At 39.6% G+C, this 16,560-nt stretch overlaps 1 protein-coding gene across 1 annotated transcript in view; it reads left to right on the forward strand.

Annotated features, from left to right (window-relative positions):
• Positions 1-15,712, forward strand: part of LOC122713122 (collagen alpha-5(IV) chain-like) — a 41,458-nt gene extending 25,746 nt beyond the window's left edge. The window contains exons 3-27 of the mRNA XM_043933280.1: positions 3,513-3,557; positions 3,972-4,193; positions 5,331-5,393; positions 6,482-6,721; positions 6,891-7,052; positions 7,110-7,236; positions 7,328-7,477; positions 7,573-7,749; positions 7,838-7,999; positions 9,269-9,615; positions 9,700-9,949; positions 10,049-10,242; positions 10,339-10,545; positions 10,623-10,728; positions 11,207-11,751; positions 11,836-12,034; positions 12,164-12,363; positions 12,567-12,666; positions 12,753-12,938; positions 13,039-13,331; positions 13,458-13,545; positions 13,628-13,798; positions 13,879-14,064; positions 14,205-14,497; positions 14,753-15,712. Of these exons, the coding sequence (XP_043789215.1) occupies positions 3,513-3,557; positions 3,972-4,193; positions 5,331-5,393; positions 6,482-6,721; positions 6,891-7,052; positions 7,110-7,236; positions 7,328-7,477; positions 7,573-7,749; positions 7,838-7,999; positions 9,269-9,615; positions 9,700-9,949; positions 10,049-10,242; positions 10,339-10,545; positions 10,623-10,728; positions 11,207-11,751; positions 11,836-12,034; positions 12,164-12,363; positions 12,567-12,666; positions 12,753-12,938; positions 13,039-13,331; positions 13,458-13,545; positions 13,628-13,798; positions 13,879-14,064; positions 14,205-14,497; positions 14,753-15,241 (5,202 nt within the window). The 3' untranslated portion in view covers positions 15,242-15,712. The remainder of the gene's footprint in view (positions 1-3,512; positions 3,558-3,971; positions 4,194-5,330; positions 5,394-6,481; positions 6,722-6,890; positions 7,053-7,109; positions 7,237-7,327; positions 7,478-7,572; positions 7,750-7,837; positions 8,000-9,268; positions 9,616-9,699; positions 9,950-10,048; positions 10,243-10,338; positions 10,546-10,622; positions 10,729-11,206; positions 11,752-11,835; positions 12,035-12,163; positions 12,364-12,566; positions 12,667-12,752; positions 12,939-13,038; positions 13,332-13,457; positions 13,546-13,627; positions 13,799-13,878; positions 14,065-14,204; positions 14,498-14,752) is intronic.
• Positions 15,713-16,560: the final 848 nt, after the last annotated feature.

Consider the following 16,560-nt stretch of genomic DNA (forward strand, 5'->3'; position numbering starts at 1 on the left):
TTTTTTTTTTTTTTTTTTTTTTGGTTAAAATAATATTCGATTTAAACGGTGAAGAAAAATGTCTGAAAAATTGTCGTTATAAAGTATATATCGTTTTAAAATCTCGTTTCGAGATGAGAAATTTCGACGAAAAACAAAGTAATACGTAATTATTTTATAGTGTATCTTGTAGTATACAGCATTCTCGATCAGGCTCGTTTCTTGGAAGTTGTGCAACAGGTTAAAGCTGATAAAGCTGCTCCTTTTTTAACCGTTTTTTAAAACAGACTTGTATGCGTAATCACACGCAAGATAAGTGCGTTAATCGTGACGGAAGAAGATCTGACGAAGCTAAGAATTTTCCATTACAAATTAAAATTAAAACACGATTCAATATTTTTCAATGCTTCCATGGATATTCGATTACAAAAAAATACGATTATTCGCATTAACACATTCATTCTTAATTTCATCTATAGTATGATTAATCAAATTTACGATACGTTTGAGACAAATATATCCTATCTTTTATAATTCTTAAACAAATTATTTTAAACAATCGTTTTAAAACAAATTTAAACAAAATTGATACGTTCGGATATCGCGCTATCGCATTAAAGAGAAAGAGAGAGAGAGAGAGAGAGAGCACTCGCGAATGTGGTGATATAAAAAAGGAAAAAAAAAAAAAAAAAAAACGATAAAACCAAAAACAAGTAAAAACAACGATTCTTGAAAAAAGATAAATTCGAAGATAAAATAAACACAATTTTCGATGCAACTGCTGTATCAAGATATTATGTTTCACTCGAGTTATTTTGATTCTATGAGGTCAATCTGAACTTCTTATCGGAACGTTATAATATATCACTGTCCGACAACTTGTATAATACTTTTATAACAAGCAAAGTGACAAAATAACGATAAGCGTAAGAATAAGATTCTAACGCAAGTCAACTTTCAAACGCAAACACAATTTTAAATCGAATAAAATTTAATCGATCGAAAGAATATTACCGCTCTCATTTTTAAAAGGGAAAAGATCTTACGATTATTGTTATTAATCATTGTTATAAAAAAAAAACACGTCAACGAGTCAAAGGTAACATCACATCAGGTATAATTTCACATAATTTCATAATATCCAATAATCTCGAGCATCTGTGAGATTCGATCGGGATCAAAGGCGCAATGAAGGATCTCGATGGTGTAAATCGCAAAAAGGTGTAAATAATCGCTCGTTCCGTGAAAAGCCACGGTATAAACTCCTCTATCCCCGTTCCATTCTTTCTCCCGATGATAATTAGTACGAAAAGACTTTGCCAACGCTTTGAGAAATCACTACTAAAAATATCAGTAAAAATTTAATAACCACGAATATTCTATTTTCGTCATCACGTTCGTCGCTTCGTATTTCAATCATTTTGTTTTTCATCGCAAAAATTATGATCCGACGCAATTTGTCGTCTCTTTATTATTTTTACCTTTAAAATTTTTCCCAACTTTGCTATTTCCTTTATTATTATTCGTCCCTTTGATACCACCCACCTTTTCGCCATATTGTTTTTCGTTAAAAATTTTCTTTTTTTTATCCTCGAAATTCCACTCTTCGAATTAACTTACCCTCCCCCTTTTTTTCCCCTCGCTTACTTTCTTCCTAATTGTTTTTCTTTCCCCGTAAAAACTACTTTCACTTTAATCTCCTCCCCCTTTTTTTTTTTTTTTTTTTTTTTTTACACCACGTTACTTTTTCGAAGAACCGCTTACGCTTTAATTTACCCCGTTATTTCTTTTCTTTGGGAAAAAGAATCCTTCTTTCACACCTTACTCTTTCTCCCGATTCTTTCTTTCTCTCTCTCTCTCTCTTTCTTCCTCTTCGTTCTTCGACGATCCTCGACGTGATGAAAAGGACGCGTCGTTAACATTGTCGGTTAATTAATCTCCGATCGAAGGCGTACGTCTTAATTAAATGCGGATAATTCGAACTTTCACGGCTACGAAATCGCAAGTTTGCTAATTACTGCCTCGCACGGAGGAATATTTTTCGCGGAATTCTCTTTTTTCTTTTTCTTTTTCACGAAACGTGTGCGAAACACGGTGTGCTCGCGCATCGTTTGTCGCGGTTTATGCGAAGTAATCGCGAGAGAAAAACCTTGTTTCCTTCCTTCCTTCTTATTATTAACCATCTAGGTGCGAGGGATTATTATGGTTGAGCGCTGCGGTGCTAAAGTGGTTCTTAACAGGATTTGAAATATATCCACGTTGAAAATATATATCGTAATGGTCGCTAAGTAGCCAAGTGTGTATCTTTTTTCATCTACTTTTTTTTTAAATACTATTTACAGATTTAACACACTTTTATATCGGAGAATAAAAAAGTGGAATACGAATTAAATTTGTGGCCTAATTTTTTTCTACAAATGATTTCCAACGCTCTAATTATTTATTCCATTGGTCACGTATAAAATATATACGAAATAAAATATATCCCGTATTACCGTCGCACAAAAACGCGATACGAATAATTTCAAACGGGATATTTTCTATTTCTATTATGGATGCAAAAATGAACATCCACGCAACGCATCCACTTTTTCGCAATTTTTTTAAAAGTTTTTATTCGGCTATTACCGTTTTTCTAAAAAGAAAAAAAAAAAAAAACAAAGTTTCGTATCGCGAAAAGAACGGAATCGATATATTTCCTCCGAATTTCTGTAACGTGGAAAACACTGCAATTTTAATTATAGGATTAATTTTGTTAAAAGTATCAAAACCGTGGTTTCTCGTTTATTTATATATTAACGGTCGTTTAAAAGTATTTTATCCATTCACGTTACGTTCAAACTTATCGATATATTAACGATATATTAACGATATTTTATTAAAACGAATTTAACGAACGTGTCAACGAACGCGTAACGGGAGAGGATTGAAATCATTTGTCGAACGGTTCTAATTACGCGAGATTTCAAACGTGACAAGTTTCGAACGAAAGTTTCGATTTTGTAAAAAAAAAAAAAAAAAAAAAAAGAAAGAAAAAGAGTGAATAAATAAACAAATAAATAAATAATGGAAATTATTGGCGTTAAAGGGTAGCGACGATACGTTTGTAGCATTGTATCGCGCAGCTCGCGGTAATTGAGCGCAATTGGCATTTGCCAACAAAAACACGCATTTATTTTATGCACAACGGAATCGCGTTTTCAACTCGTGCAACGATTTTACAAGCCGCTCGGAGATCAGGAAGTACGTTCGAGTTGCAGTTGCAACTCTGATTAGATGGCCTTCCAACGAATCAATTGCACGCACCATGCAATAATCGCGCGCAATTGCGACGGACCTTATTTAAATAAATATCGTAGGCGGTGTACGCGTAATCGTGGAATTTATTTTTACAGACGAGCGAGTTAACGAGAGTGGGAGAAATGCTGAGAGATCGTCGTTTACAATTTGTATCGACGTAGATGTACAGTTGCTAATTTGTAGAAAATGTTCGTCGAAAAATTAATAATTTAATTTTTTCGTTTGCTTCGCAGGGCGAGCAAGGTATACAAGGTTTCCCCGGAGCCGCAGGACTACCGGTTCGTACGCACATCTCCATTCCATTCCAAAAGTTGTTTTCGTCGAGTTTCATTTTTTCCAATTGAAAAATTTCGAATTTCCAATTTACTCGTCGCCTGGATTGCCCGAATTACGAATTTCAAAACAATTTCGTTTCGTACGTGACGCGTGTGGAATTAAAGATCTAGCAACGAGCGTGATAATTTCAAACTTCCTTTCAAAAATCGAATTTAATAAACTCGAATACGAGAGAAAAAAACCTCGTTTTTCCCCTCTAATCTAGAAAGGATAATTGTAACAGATTGGCGGGAAAGAATGGGAAAGAAACGGGGAAAAAAGAAGCGAGACGAATCCTCGTTCGACGAGTTAAAGAGGCCATCTCCTTGGCCGAATAAAAGCGAAAAAGAAGCGAATAATTAAACGTTTGGCCGCAGGGTAAACCGGGTTCACCCGGTGTAATGGGGCCGGACGGTTTGGACGGGTGCAACGGGACCGACGGACGTGCCGGTTCACCAGGGATACCCGGTGTCCACGGCGAACGTGGCCCACCGGGGCCAATGGGTGATTACGGGCCCATCGGCGAACCTGGCGACGGAGGTATCAATTCCGTGGGCGTGAAGGGGGTCCGAGGGAATCCTGGCATGAACGGACTCGAGGTAATCGTTTTATTTTCCACTCGCCTAGAATCTCGCTTTTCTACTCTGCGACTTTGTTGTTATATTTATCATTATGTTTATATTATGTTATGTTATATTTATTATTATGTTTATATTATGTTATTATATTTGTTATTATATTTATGTTATATTTATATTATATATATTTATATTATTTATATTATATTTGGACCCGAGATCGAGATCGTTAAAAGTATGTTGNTTTATATTATATTATATTTGTTATTATATTTATATTATATTTATATTATATATATTTATATTATTTATATTATATTTGGACCCGAGATCGAGATCGTTAAAAGTATGTTGGGCAAGCGTGCGATAGAAAGAAAAGGAAGGAAATGGACGTTCGATTCGTTGGACGTTAAAGATTGGTCGCGGTTGGTGGATATCGAGAGGGATATCGAAGAGGAACCGCAGGAAATAGTTATGGGGCGAAACGGGTTGCGACGATAGAGGTTTTAGAGACGTGACGGGAATGCGGAGACGGCGCGGAAATCTTCTTCGTCCGTTCGAACAACGTTGAAAAATCTTAATCTATTTGTTTCGAGATTACGAGATAGAAGTATATAAAAAAAAAAAAAAAAAAAAAAAATTCAATATTCCCGGTCTCCGTGACAATTTTGATACACGCATCGATTTGTCGACGTTCATCGTTCTATTAGAAATTTATCTATTCCATTTCCACATTTAAGCGGCACTGTTTCGAAATGGGAATTGATCAGAAATTTGAAATGAATCATTAATAGCCGATTATCGATTAAAATTTAGAATACGTATAATAATAAATGATAAATAAATTGTACGTAATCGCAAAAATCTTTTTTTAAAATTCTTTTTTTACACGTATAAAAAGATAATTAATATCTCCTTTTCAACTTTTCTTTTCTCCGCGCAAAATTCTATCGAAATAAATTGGATCGCATTTCGTTGCCAACCCATGGGTCCTCTATCGTGGTCGGCGGTAGAAAAACGTTTGGTCTCGGTCGCCAAAGTGATCTCTCGAAATAGCAAAAACTCGAGGCAAGAATCTTAACGATCCGGGAGAATACGGCCCTCAAAAACTTTCCGATCCATTGCAAACTGGTAAATGGGAAACTTTTTCTTGTCCAGGGTTATCCAGGATCGTACGGGATCCCCGGTGAAATAGGGTATCCAGGAGAGACGGGCGACATGGTGAGTAGTAGAGGATCGCGACTTATTCGTTGGTAGGTATTTCGCTCGAGGTACCGTAACCGGCCGATCGGGGGCCAACCAGAAGGTTCGTGAACCTCTTACGAGCGTTTAGATCGTTGGCCGAGCAACTGAGCCCGGCGGAGGAACGGAGAAAGAAAGAATGAAAAAAAGAGAGAGGGAGAGAGAGAGAGAGAGTTGTGCGGATGTCTCGTTCCTTTTTGCGAAACACCACCTGCTCGTATGAAATATCGCCTGGTTGGTTAAGCGTTCCCCGGCAATATTTAACGGACACGCCGGAAACGAGAAATGTGGAGGCGAACAAGAGGAGGGGAGGAATTTAAAGGAATTCGTGATATCGCGCGTTGATAAGCTGCTCACCGTGTGGAATCTTCTTACACGCCGCTTCGTAAAAATCACCATCTTTTGTTTCTGTTCTTGTTAGTGTTCTATACTATACTATGGACAATTTTTCTTCTCATTCACCGGAGTACGAATTAATTCCTTTATTTTCCATTCGTTTCAACGCGACAAATTAATATTACGATATTTCGCGATAACTTTGAACTCGTGATCGCGCGAAGCATCAATTTCAACCGATCGAAAAGAGAAAAACGAACGGAGGGAAGATTTATTCCGGGAGATGCGCGGTAAAAAAAAAAAAAAAAGAAAAAAGAAAAGAATGAAAGAAAAAATCGGCGAACGTGTCTCGGTAAAGCTAACCGGAGAGGCGACGATCAGTCGCCACGGAGCAATCGTGTTCCCTGTTAATCTCTAAACGCGAAACGAGCTAGGATCCGCTGAAATCTGAAACGTCGCGCTTCCACCGAGCCCGTTATCTGCTGACACGACAGCCACTGATAACACCGAGCCGAGCCGAGTCTTCCCTCGGGAAAAGATTCCAGCGTGAGCGATCGGCTACTTTCAAGGAACTTGAAACCTCTGTGTAAAAGCATATTCGACGACCTTCCGTTTTTAATTAACCGACCATTATACCGTATCATCACATTTATAGACGCGCACGCGCAATCGAATTAATCGAAATATAAAATTTCGACGAGATAAAGGAGGAAAGATCCGTTCTCTCGCAGGGTTTCCGTGGCCCTCCTGGATTACCAGGTATGCAAGGTGACGTCGGCGACACGGTGTACGGTATAAAGGGTGCGGAGGGTGAGCAAGGAGACAGGGGTGAACCCGGACCTCCGAGCAACGGTGAATTCAAGGAAAAAACGAAAGTGACGCCGGTGAAGGGCGCTACCGGTCCCAAAGGAATACGAGGAGACGCGGGGGAGCGAGGAAGAAAGGGAGAAATGGGCGCCAAAGGACCTATCGTGAGTACGATCGAGTTGAGAAGCTCGAAAATTCTTGCATCAAACGTTTGAAAGGGGCGATCATTTTCGCCCGTTGATCCGGTGAAATCGGAACGAGCACGAATATCTCGAAAAAATTGTTTTCAAATTGGAATATCTCCATGATTGGACGCGAAATTTTTTCACTCAGGGTCGGACAGGATTTTTCGGTATCAAAGGTACGAAGGGGGAGCAAGGCGACGACGGACCAAGGGGTAAACAAGGTGCGGAGGGTCCGCCAGGACCTGCGGGAGAAAAGGGAGAGAAGGGGGCGCCAGGATACGCTGGAAAACCGGGACCCGACGGATTAGACGTAAGTCTTTTGAAACAACTTTTTCTACGAAATTTATATATATATATTTCAATTTAGGGAGAATTGGGAGATGGGGGAAATCAAGGACCACCCGGTAAACAAGGAGCTCCTGGGGAACCAGGAAAATACATACCGGAATTGGACGAAATAATTCAAGGAAATATCGGGATTCAAGGAGATTTAGGTCTGTCTTTTTCTCGATTTTAATTTTTTTAACAAGAAAATACACGGTTTTTCAAATTTTCTGAAACTGAAACGCGTATTTTTTTATTTAGGCCCACCCGGCAACCCAGGAGAACCAGGAACGCCAGGTCTACCGGGCAAAGTAGGTTATATCGGGCCACCTGGTCCTCCAGGACCTCCCGGCTTCTCTGGGTTACCAGGATTGAAAGGATCTTCCGTCAAAGGAGAGCCAGGAGACGATGGTTCGTGATGTCGAAGATAAAAATTTCATCCAAGATGGAAGGAACTATTTCAATTTACGTTTTTCTTCTCTCTCTCTCTCTCTCCTTCTTTTTAGGTTTTACCGGAGAAATGGGTCTGCAAGGTCCCCCGGGTGCGCCGGGTATACCTGGAATCATTGGGCCCAAAGGATACCCTGGATTAACGATAATTGGACCACCGGGTCCCGATGGGAAACCTGGGTATCCAGGTGTGCCTGGATTGCCCGGAGATCGGGGTGATCCCGGTGTCCAAGGTATTTGAAAATTATCGTTATACGTTGATAAGCGCAATAATAATGATAAACTTCGTAATGATATCAATTAATCGCGTCGGTTCAAAAGGTCCGAAAGGTTTTCCTGGTAAGGGATCGAGGAATCCGGGTCCTCCGGGTGAACGTGGTTTACCGGGTATACCAGGACTTCCTGGGCCCGATGGGTGGCCAGGTTTACCAGGTCTCAAAGGTGTAAAAGGCCTTAAAGGAGACGATTGCAATTGCCCGCCAGGTACGTTGTATATATCGATGCATCACGGTTGATAAAATTTATTTTTTTATTTTCGCGAATGGAATTTCACACGTTGAACGATAAACGATATTGGGCATTGACCGTTTCATTTCAACGTTATATTGAAAATATCTATGCTTTATAAAGTACGTTATAAAGTGGCTTCGCTCCATTTGCCACTGTCGAGACGATATCAGTTTACTAGCGTGACTAATAATGATGACATCTTTTGAGGTAAGAACAGTGGATAGTTGCCGGTGTATCTTTTATTCTCAATGAGGTTACAACGTTATCATTTCTGCGATAGTGAATTAATTTATTAAACATTAATCTTGCGTATCAACTTATCTCTGAAACTAACGCGTTTATAGTCTTCGCGTTTATAGTTGTTCTATTTAACAGCGTTTTTCGTAACAGCGACACAAGCTATTCGATTATTTTGGCTATATTTTTTTTCTTTTTTGGTATTTGATATTTGTTTCTGGAATAGCTTCGAGAGAAATTGATTCTCAGAAATCTAGAGACTCATAGAGAAAATACCCTGGAAAAACTTCTTTCAAAAAGACGAAAGATGTTACGTTTGAATATTTTATTAATAAAGATTCGAGTCGTGAAAGATTAAAAATACTTGAATCCAATAAGAAGAATAATCTTTATTTATCTATTTTAAAGAATATATGTATAAATTTGAGTAACAAAGATTAAGGATTAAGAATTATCTTGTAAGAATTATATATCTAAAAGAATAAAATCAATTTCTTCTTTCTTCTATTTTCAAAAAAATAACCTATATTAGAAATTGGTAAAAATAAATGAAACTTAAGTAAATTCGATCAGCTATTTTGCAAAATAACGTTTGTGTTTTTTAAACGCAAATTTAACTATTTCAATTTAATTATCAGATAAGTTACCGCAATAACACGCGTATATGACTTGATATTAACGGAAAATAAGGTATCAACTTTGCTACATGTGATGCTTGACAGCATGATAATTAGCCGGTACTGCACGGCTCGTGTTCCAATTTCAAAACTAATTTGCATTTGCAAACAAAGGATCAACGCATTAACGCATTAGAAAATCAAAATAACAAAGTTTATTTCATAAAGAAAAACATATATATATGTATAAATATATGACAAAATTCAAATATCGTTATCGTATCTGTTCGTAATTATGAATTGAAAACTTTTGCTATAAATCTTTGATAGCGAAATGACCGCGTGAGAGATGAATTTTTCGTTGTTAAATTATTTCGAAAAACAACAGTAAAACCTGGACCGAAGGGGGAACAAGGCGACTCTGGATTGGATGGATATCCTGGCACACCGGGGTATCCAGGATTGCCCGGGCCACGTGGGTTCAAAGGGGTGCAGGGTAAACGAGGTATCGTTGGGCCGAGAGGTTTGGAAGGCGATAGTGGGAGGCCAGGAGTCGCCGGCCCTCAAGGACCGAAGGGAGAGAGAGGTCGATTGATAATTCCTGACAAGAAAATAATTGGAACGCCTGGCGACATCGGTGACAAAGGTTATCCTGGCATCGAAGGACCGACAGGGCCGCGAGGAGAACCTGGATTTCGCGGCGACACGGGGCCCGAGGGGCCCAAAGGAGAGAAGGTGAGAAGGATCTCGATTTAATTCTTCTATACCGTTTCGACGTAATATTTTCTCGAATAACGGCCAAGTTACGTTTGTTGTCAGGGTGAGCTCGGTCCTCCTGGACGGCCAGGGGGCGACGGTTATCCCGGAATAAATGGTATTCCGGGTGAGAAAGGTGACGATGCATCGACGCCGATCGAATTTTTGAAAGGTGAACCAGGTTCCCCGGGCATTCCGGGGCTCAGGGGTCCGCCGGGTGACAAAGGAGCAAAGGGGGAGCGCGGGATATCCTCGCAGTACAATATACAACTGAAAGGAGAGAAGGGATACAAAGGGGAGCGCGGTGATCCAGGTAAAAGGCTGAAGGGGAGGGAGACATTGTTGGAGAGGGAGAATTATGCAAATTTTTTTCTTCTTTTCTTACGCAAAAATCTTTCTTAAAATATTAAAGGGGAGGACGGTGCCAAAGGTCCCGAAGGATGGCCAGGCGACGAAGGATTTGTAGGACCATCGGGGATTCCTGGATCTGCTGGTATATCGCGTCAAGGGCCTGTAGGTCTGAAAGGATATCCCGGTATGCCGGGAGACCAAGGTCCTCGCGGTGCCCCCGGTACACCGGGATCGCAAGGACCTGTCGGTTTTCCGGTAAGTCGTTTCCTTCTCCCCTTATTTCTACGTGTAATTATTGCCTAACGCGGGGCGAAAAGAATTGAAAATTAGATCGATCGGTGGATCGTTTAGGGACGCGTAGGTAACAAGGGTGATCGAGGAGATCCAGGCTCGAATCAGACGTATGGCGATTACGGATTAATGGGTTGGAGCGGAGAGAAAGGAAACGTGGGCGATGCTGGACCTATGGGTTATCGCGGTAGACCTGGACCGGATGGGACGAAAGGCGCGAAAGGAAGCAAAGGTGCTCCTGGCTCGGCTGGTATACCTGGACTTCAGGTAAAATATTATACGATTAGTTAACGAGAGAGAAGGAGCGAGTAAGAAATGTAAAAATGGGAAAAATCGATGGACAGGGAGTTAAGGGTCAAAGAGGAGACAGAGTTCAAGGATCTAAAGGTATGCCTGGAATACATGGTCAACCTGGGATGCCTGGAAGAATGGGAGAAGTCGGTATTCCAGGTACGATTATTTCATCTTCTTTCGTCGAATCGAATCGGTTTAAATATTCTTACTCGCCAATTTCACCGCTTTGACGTATTTAATATTGTTTCATGATAGAAATCGATAAAAATTTGCAAATACGATGGTGCATTAAATTAAAGGCGGTAATTATCGAAACGCTTTGATCCAATAATCGCTATGATAGTTCGCTTAATTTTCGTTTTACGAATAAACACAGATTAAATATGTTGTCAAAGCGTTGTAAAATATGCTTATATATAATTAAAACAATCATTAATATTGAGAATTATACATAAAGAATTTTCTAAATCGTCAAAATTGGTATTGGAAAGAAGTGCTCTCCGGAAAATTAATTTTCTCGTGAATTTTACTAAAACTAATCGGATTGACATTTGCGATGCAATGACTGTAAATAATTGAAAATCTTATTTATATACCTTATCCTGGCTCTTTTTAAAAATATATAATCTTTCAGGACCTGATGGAACACTTGGATTTGACGGAATGAAGGGTTTGAAAGGAGAAATCGGTTTCATGGGGCGCAGAGGTGACGACGGTGACATCGGACCACCGGGTTATTTGGGAAGAGATGGTATACCGGGTCTTCCAGGACCACCAGGACCGGACGGAGACGTCGGTGAAATCGGTGAACCTGGTCCTCGTGGTTGGCCTGGTCTAGAAGGGCTATCCGGGCCAGTGGGAGCCAAAGGGGAACAAGGAGACGTTGGGCCGGTTGGTATTCCAGGGATCGTTGGATTACGTGGGCCAAAAGGTATCTCTGGAGATCCTGGACCGGCCGGTTTGGACGGACTTTCGGGTGAAAATGCGTTTAGCGGGCCACAAGGCGACATAGGAGAGCCTGGTTTTATGGGAGAAGTTGGAGCTCCTGGATTGCCTGGTATGGATGGACGACCTGGTCTACCTGGTGAACCAGGTTTGGCTACCGATGGTTTCAATGGTTTACGAGGAGAAAAGGGTGAAGCTGGCATTAACGGGTTCAATGGATTACCGGGACCAAAAGTAATTCTGATGAATTCTTCTTCAATAATAGTTAATAGTGCAGTAATCGTATTTCCGTTTCATCATTCTGAATATCTCATGCAGGGAGAGATAGGTGATATGGGTCTAGATGGCTTGAAGGGAGCGAGAGGAGATTGGGGATTAAAGGGAAGGCCTGGAATACCTGGTTCTTCCGGTTTACATGGTGTAAAGGGTGAACGAGGCCCGATAGGACCACCCGGTATCGAGGGGCCCAAAGGTAAAAGGGGATTGGACGGTGATCCAGCTCGAATGGGTCTACCAGGTGAGTTTTGCGATTGTGTTTTAAATTGTTATGTACGTCTTGCTTTATGTTATCTATCATAGTTAAACGTAACACGCATCTGGAAAAAATGGAAGTAGAGAAAACGAGAATTGTATAAATTTTATTCAGGAATGCCTGGTGATCAGGGTTATAGAGGATCACCTGGTTTAATGGGTGCACCAGGACCTAAAGGATACGTTGGAGAACCTGGTTTACCATCGTACGGTGAGGCAGAGGCAGGTGATTTTGGAATGCCTGGACTCAATGGTTTACCAGGCGAAAAAGGAGAACGGGGTGAACAAGGTTTCGTTGGATTACCTGGAAGAAAAGTACGCGAATAAAAATTAATCACATGATATTGATCGATTATTTATTATTTTAAACACTCAAGGCTTATTATTATTTCAATAAAATTTTTAAAAAACCAATATATAAGTAATGGTAAATAAAAATAAATAAATAATACGAAATATATGCGTAAAGTTTTAAATGATTTTGATTTTTTGAATAAATTATAATTAAACAATTCCAGGGTATGAAAGGTAGCATTGGGTACCGTGGACCTGATGGATTTCCGGGTGTACCAGGTTTCCCAGGTCTTCCTGGCGATGAAGGACCACCAGGTTTTCCAGGTGAATATAAATTTCGCAATCTAAATGAAGCATTCCAATCAAGAACGAATATCTGAGTAAATATGAATCGTTACTTCTTAATTTAGGAATATCTGGCCAATTCGCTGAAGCAGGTGAAGATGGACGTCCTGGAATAGATGGAATACCTGGTACTCCAGGAATGCCAGGTCAAAAAGGTGCTCCCGGAGAATATGGACCTAATGGCCCCATAGGGATTACAGGAGACATTGGTTTCAGTATTCGTGGTCCGAAAGGACTTCCAGGAGACATGGGTTAATATTATTATACTCGATCGAGTATCTCTCTATCTCTTTTTGCTGGATAAAAGGAACGATATTCATAATTGGGGTGGATTTTCATCTTGATATATAGGTCCACGTGGTTTCGATGGTTATCCAGGAGCTCCAGGTTTGCAAGGATTGCCAAGTCTGCCTGGATTACCAGGACCAAAAGGTTATCCAGGAGAGCCTGGATTGCCTGGAATATCTATCAAAGGAGAATCAGGAGAACGAGGATTGAATGGATTCGATGGTAGACCAGGAACAAAAGGAATAAAAGGTGATTCGGGCCTTTCTGGATTCGTAGGACTGCCTGGATCAAAAGGAGAACCCGGTGACGTAGGAGAACCTGGTCTAGTTGGACTTCCTGGACCTCCAGGGCCTAAAGTTAGTTGCGTCGATTATATTATCGTTTTTTTCTTATTTTGAAAGAAAGTTACATAAACTTATTATGGTTGTTATGGTTGATACAAATTCAAAAAAAAAAAAAAATTTATACAAAATACTTTACAGGGACCGAAAGGTGATCGCGGTATAAATCCTTTCTCACCGTTCCCAAGAAAAGGTTTACCTGGAGATACAGGACCACCAGGATTACCAGGTACAATAATAAAACAGAATTTAAAAATAAATAATTACAATCATGATCGATTAATTAAAATTATCTATGGATGTTCGAATAGGTTTTCCGGGGCTTCCGGGAATGTTAGGCGAACCAGGAGAAGACGGATTACCTGGAAGGGAAGGAGAACCTGGAATGATAGGTCCTCCCGGCCTTCCAGGACCGGAAGGTGAGGAAGGTCCTGCTGGTTATCCTGGCCCACCTGGTGTAATTGGACGACAAGGACCTCCAGGCAAGAAAAAAATACAAATTTAACTATTGCTTATAGCTACGCGTTGAAAGCATAAAAATTGATAAACGTTGATTTCACAGGATCTCCTGGAATACCAGGAAATCCAGCACCACCGCCACCAGGACCTCGAAACAGAGGTTTCTACTTTGCTCGACATTCGCAATCCGAGATGATACCGTTATGTCCACCGAACACGGTCAAACTTTGGGACGGTTTCTCGTTGTTGCATGTAAGAGCCAATGGAAAATCTCACGGACAAGATCTGGGTAAGATCAAATGTTTTGGAAAATTGATGAATTTCATTTCATTAATCATTCTTTTGTAAGATATTTTAAATTTATTCGAAATGAAAAAAAAAAATTGGAATACAATTATTATCCAATTTTCAATCTCATCTTTTTTTTAGGTACGGCCGGAAGCTGCGTCACAAAGTTCAATACTATGCCTTTCACGTTCTGCAACTTGAACAATCAATGCAACTACGCAGACAGAGAAGAGTTCAGCTACTGGCTTAGTACGACGGAACCCATGCCTATGTCTATGGCTCCAATACCAGCACCCCAAGTTGGCAGATATATCTCTAGATGTTCGGTTTGCGAGGCCCCAACTCGGGCAATCGCGGTTCACAGTCAAACTATGGTTATACCACAGTGTCCAGGTGGTTGGGAAGAGCTTTGGATCGGATATAGTTTCCTCATGGTAAGTATACGTTATTCCTCGCTAATAGTAGTCGCATTTATGTATATTGTATATATATATATATATATATATATATATATATATATTACGTATATTTGTCATCAGTCGCACAAACGTTTCCAATACAAAGATAACATTGACATTTGACATTTTTTTCAAATAGCAAATTTTTTTCAAATAATTATCATATTATCATTTTGTCACATTGAAATAATAGCTGATCAAAAAGAAGCATCAATAACGAAAAATTTACAGCATCGAGACGTAGGCAATGGTGGAGGTGGTCAATCTCTAGTTTCTCCCGGTTCTTGTTTGGAAGAATTTCGCATCAGGCTGTTCATCGAGTGCCGTAGTAAAGGCACGTGCAACTATTTTTCCACTGCCACTACCTTCTGGTTAACCACCGTCAAAGATTACGAGATGTTCCGTAAACCGATTCCACAAACACTGAAGACAGATCACACATCGCGAGTAAGTCGTTGCGTTGTCTGTCTTCGACGTCGCGTAACGGAGGACGTGAGATCGTTAAAGCCAATCATATCGAACGGGCAAAGGGAGCAAGTGGGCAATATTCGGTACTTGCCGCATTCTCGGCCTGTTCACTATCCGGATTATCAATACCAGAAAAAACCACCGATAGGAAGAACGAGAGGACCGAACAGGCGCGTTCCGTATCACTATCGAAAAAAAGGTGGCAGATTACGTAAACCGGAACGAACAACGGAGCCACCGGAAGCGGCTTAAACGATGTTCAATACGATGAGTAGCTATAACTATGCGTAAATTATGAATCCGTATGTGTGTGTGTATATATACATATATACATATATAACGAAATATTCTCGAAGAATGCTAGTTAACTATTCCGTGTGGCATAATAAAGGAACGTAAAGCACCAGGATACGGTCACTTGCCGTTTTTAATGCCAAAAATAAATACACAGGGACGAAATGTCCATCGCTAAAACTGCCAATAGATAGCGCTCGATAATAGAAGCGCAAATCGTGTTTAATTAATTAATTAATGATTCAGTGTATCATATTCGTATCGCTATTTTTATTGTGTAACAACTTGTAATTGCATTGAGCTGAATAAAAAGATTTTACAAAAGATATTGAATGGAATAAACCGTGCTGGGATAAACACGATAATTTTCACGATCACTTCGGTGAATGTTTTTTTTAATATTTCTTTTTTTTTTTTTTTTTTTNTTTTTTTTTTTTTTTTTTTTTTGAAAAATAAAATAGAAATAAAAATAAATTGCTTCTAGATTAATATTCTTTGATTCTATCAAGAAAAGTAATAATCAATGAATCAATGATAATAGACGCATACTTGCCATGAAATATTATCATCGAATCTCTATTTAAAAGTCATGTAGGTATAGATAATTTAACAATTGTCGCATAATGTTAATACTTGATGCATATTCTTTACAATTATAAAAAATGGCAAAGAATAATTACAACGAAGGAAACTATTGCGTGTAATGGTAAGATTATTATAATTTTATATTTATACATTATGTATCGCTATTTTAAGTAATAGAATATATTAATTAATTATCGAGATGGTTATTTTTAATCAAACCGAAAATTTTTCAAAGTTTCAGATATAATGGATGGTGTATTTGTAAAAGGATAATCACGGTTATCACTGAACGTGACACCGAAAAAAAAAATAAAACATATGAAAACTAATTACATTTTAATAGTCAAATCCACGCGGACCAGGCGCGAATTTTCCAAAATAAACGTACACGTGAAAGATCGAGATATTATATTTATATTTATAAAATTATTCATCATTAGAAAGCACATATGATCTATCTATATGACGTAATTCACTACGCACACACGCGTACAAGCGTGCCTACGAGCGCACGCACGCACAAAGAGAAAAAAACACGCGGAGCCGCACGCACACCGTGAAATACACACATTCATACCTCGTCGCGCACACAGGCATAAGCACACACGTACACACACGCGCGGGCATACATACACACGTACGTGGGGCGCGCGTGCGCACCACACACACACACAAAATAATCGCTGTGTGAA

This window comes from Apis laboriosa, unplaced genomic scaffold (assembly GCF_014066325.1).
Source record: "Apis laboriosa isolate Shangri-la unplaced genomic scaffold, ASM1406632v1 scaffold22_cov146, whole genome shotgun sequence".
NCBI lineage: Eukaryota > Metazoa > Arthropoda > Insecta > Hymenoptera > Apidae > Apis > Apis laboriosa.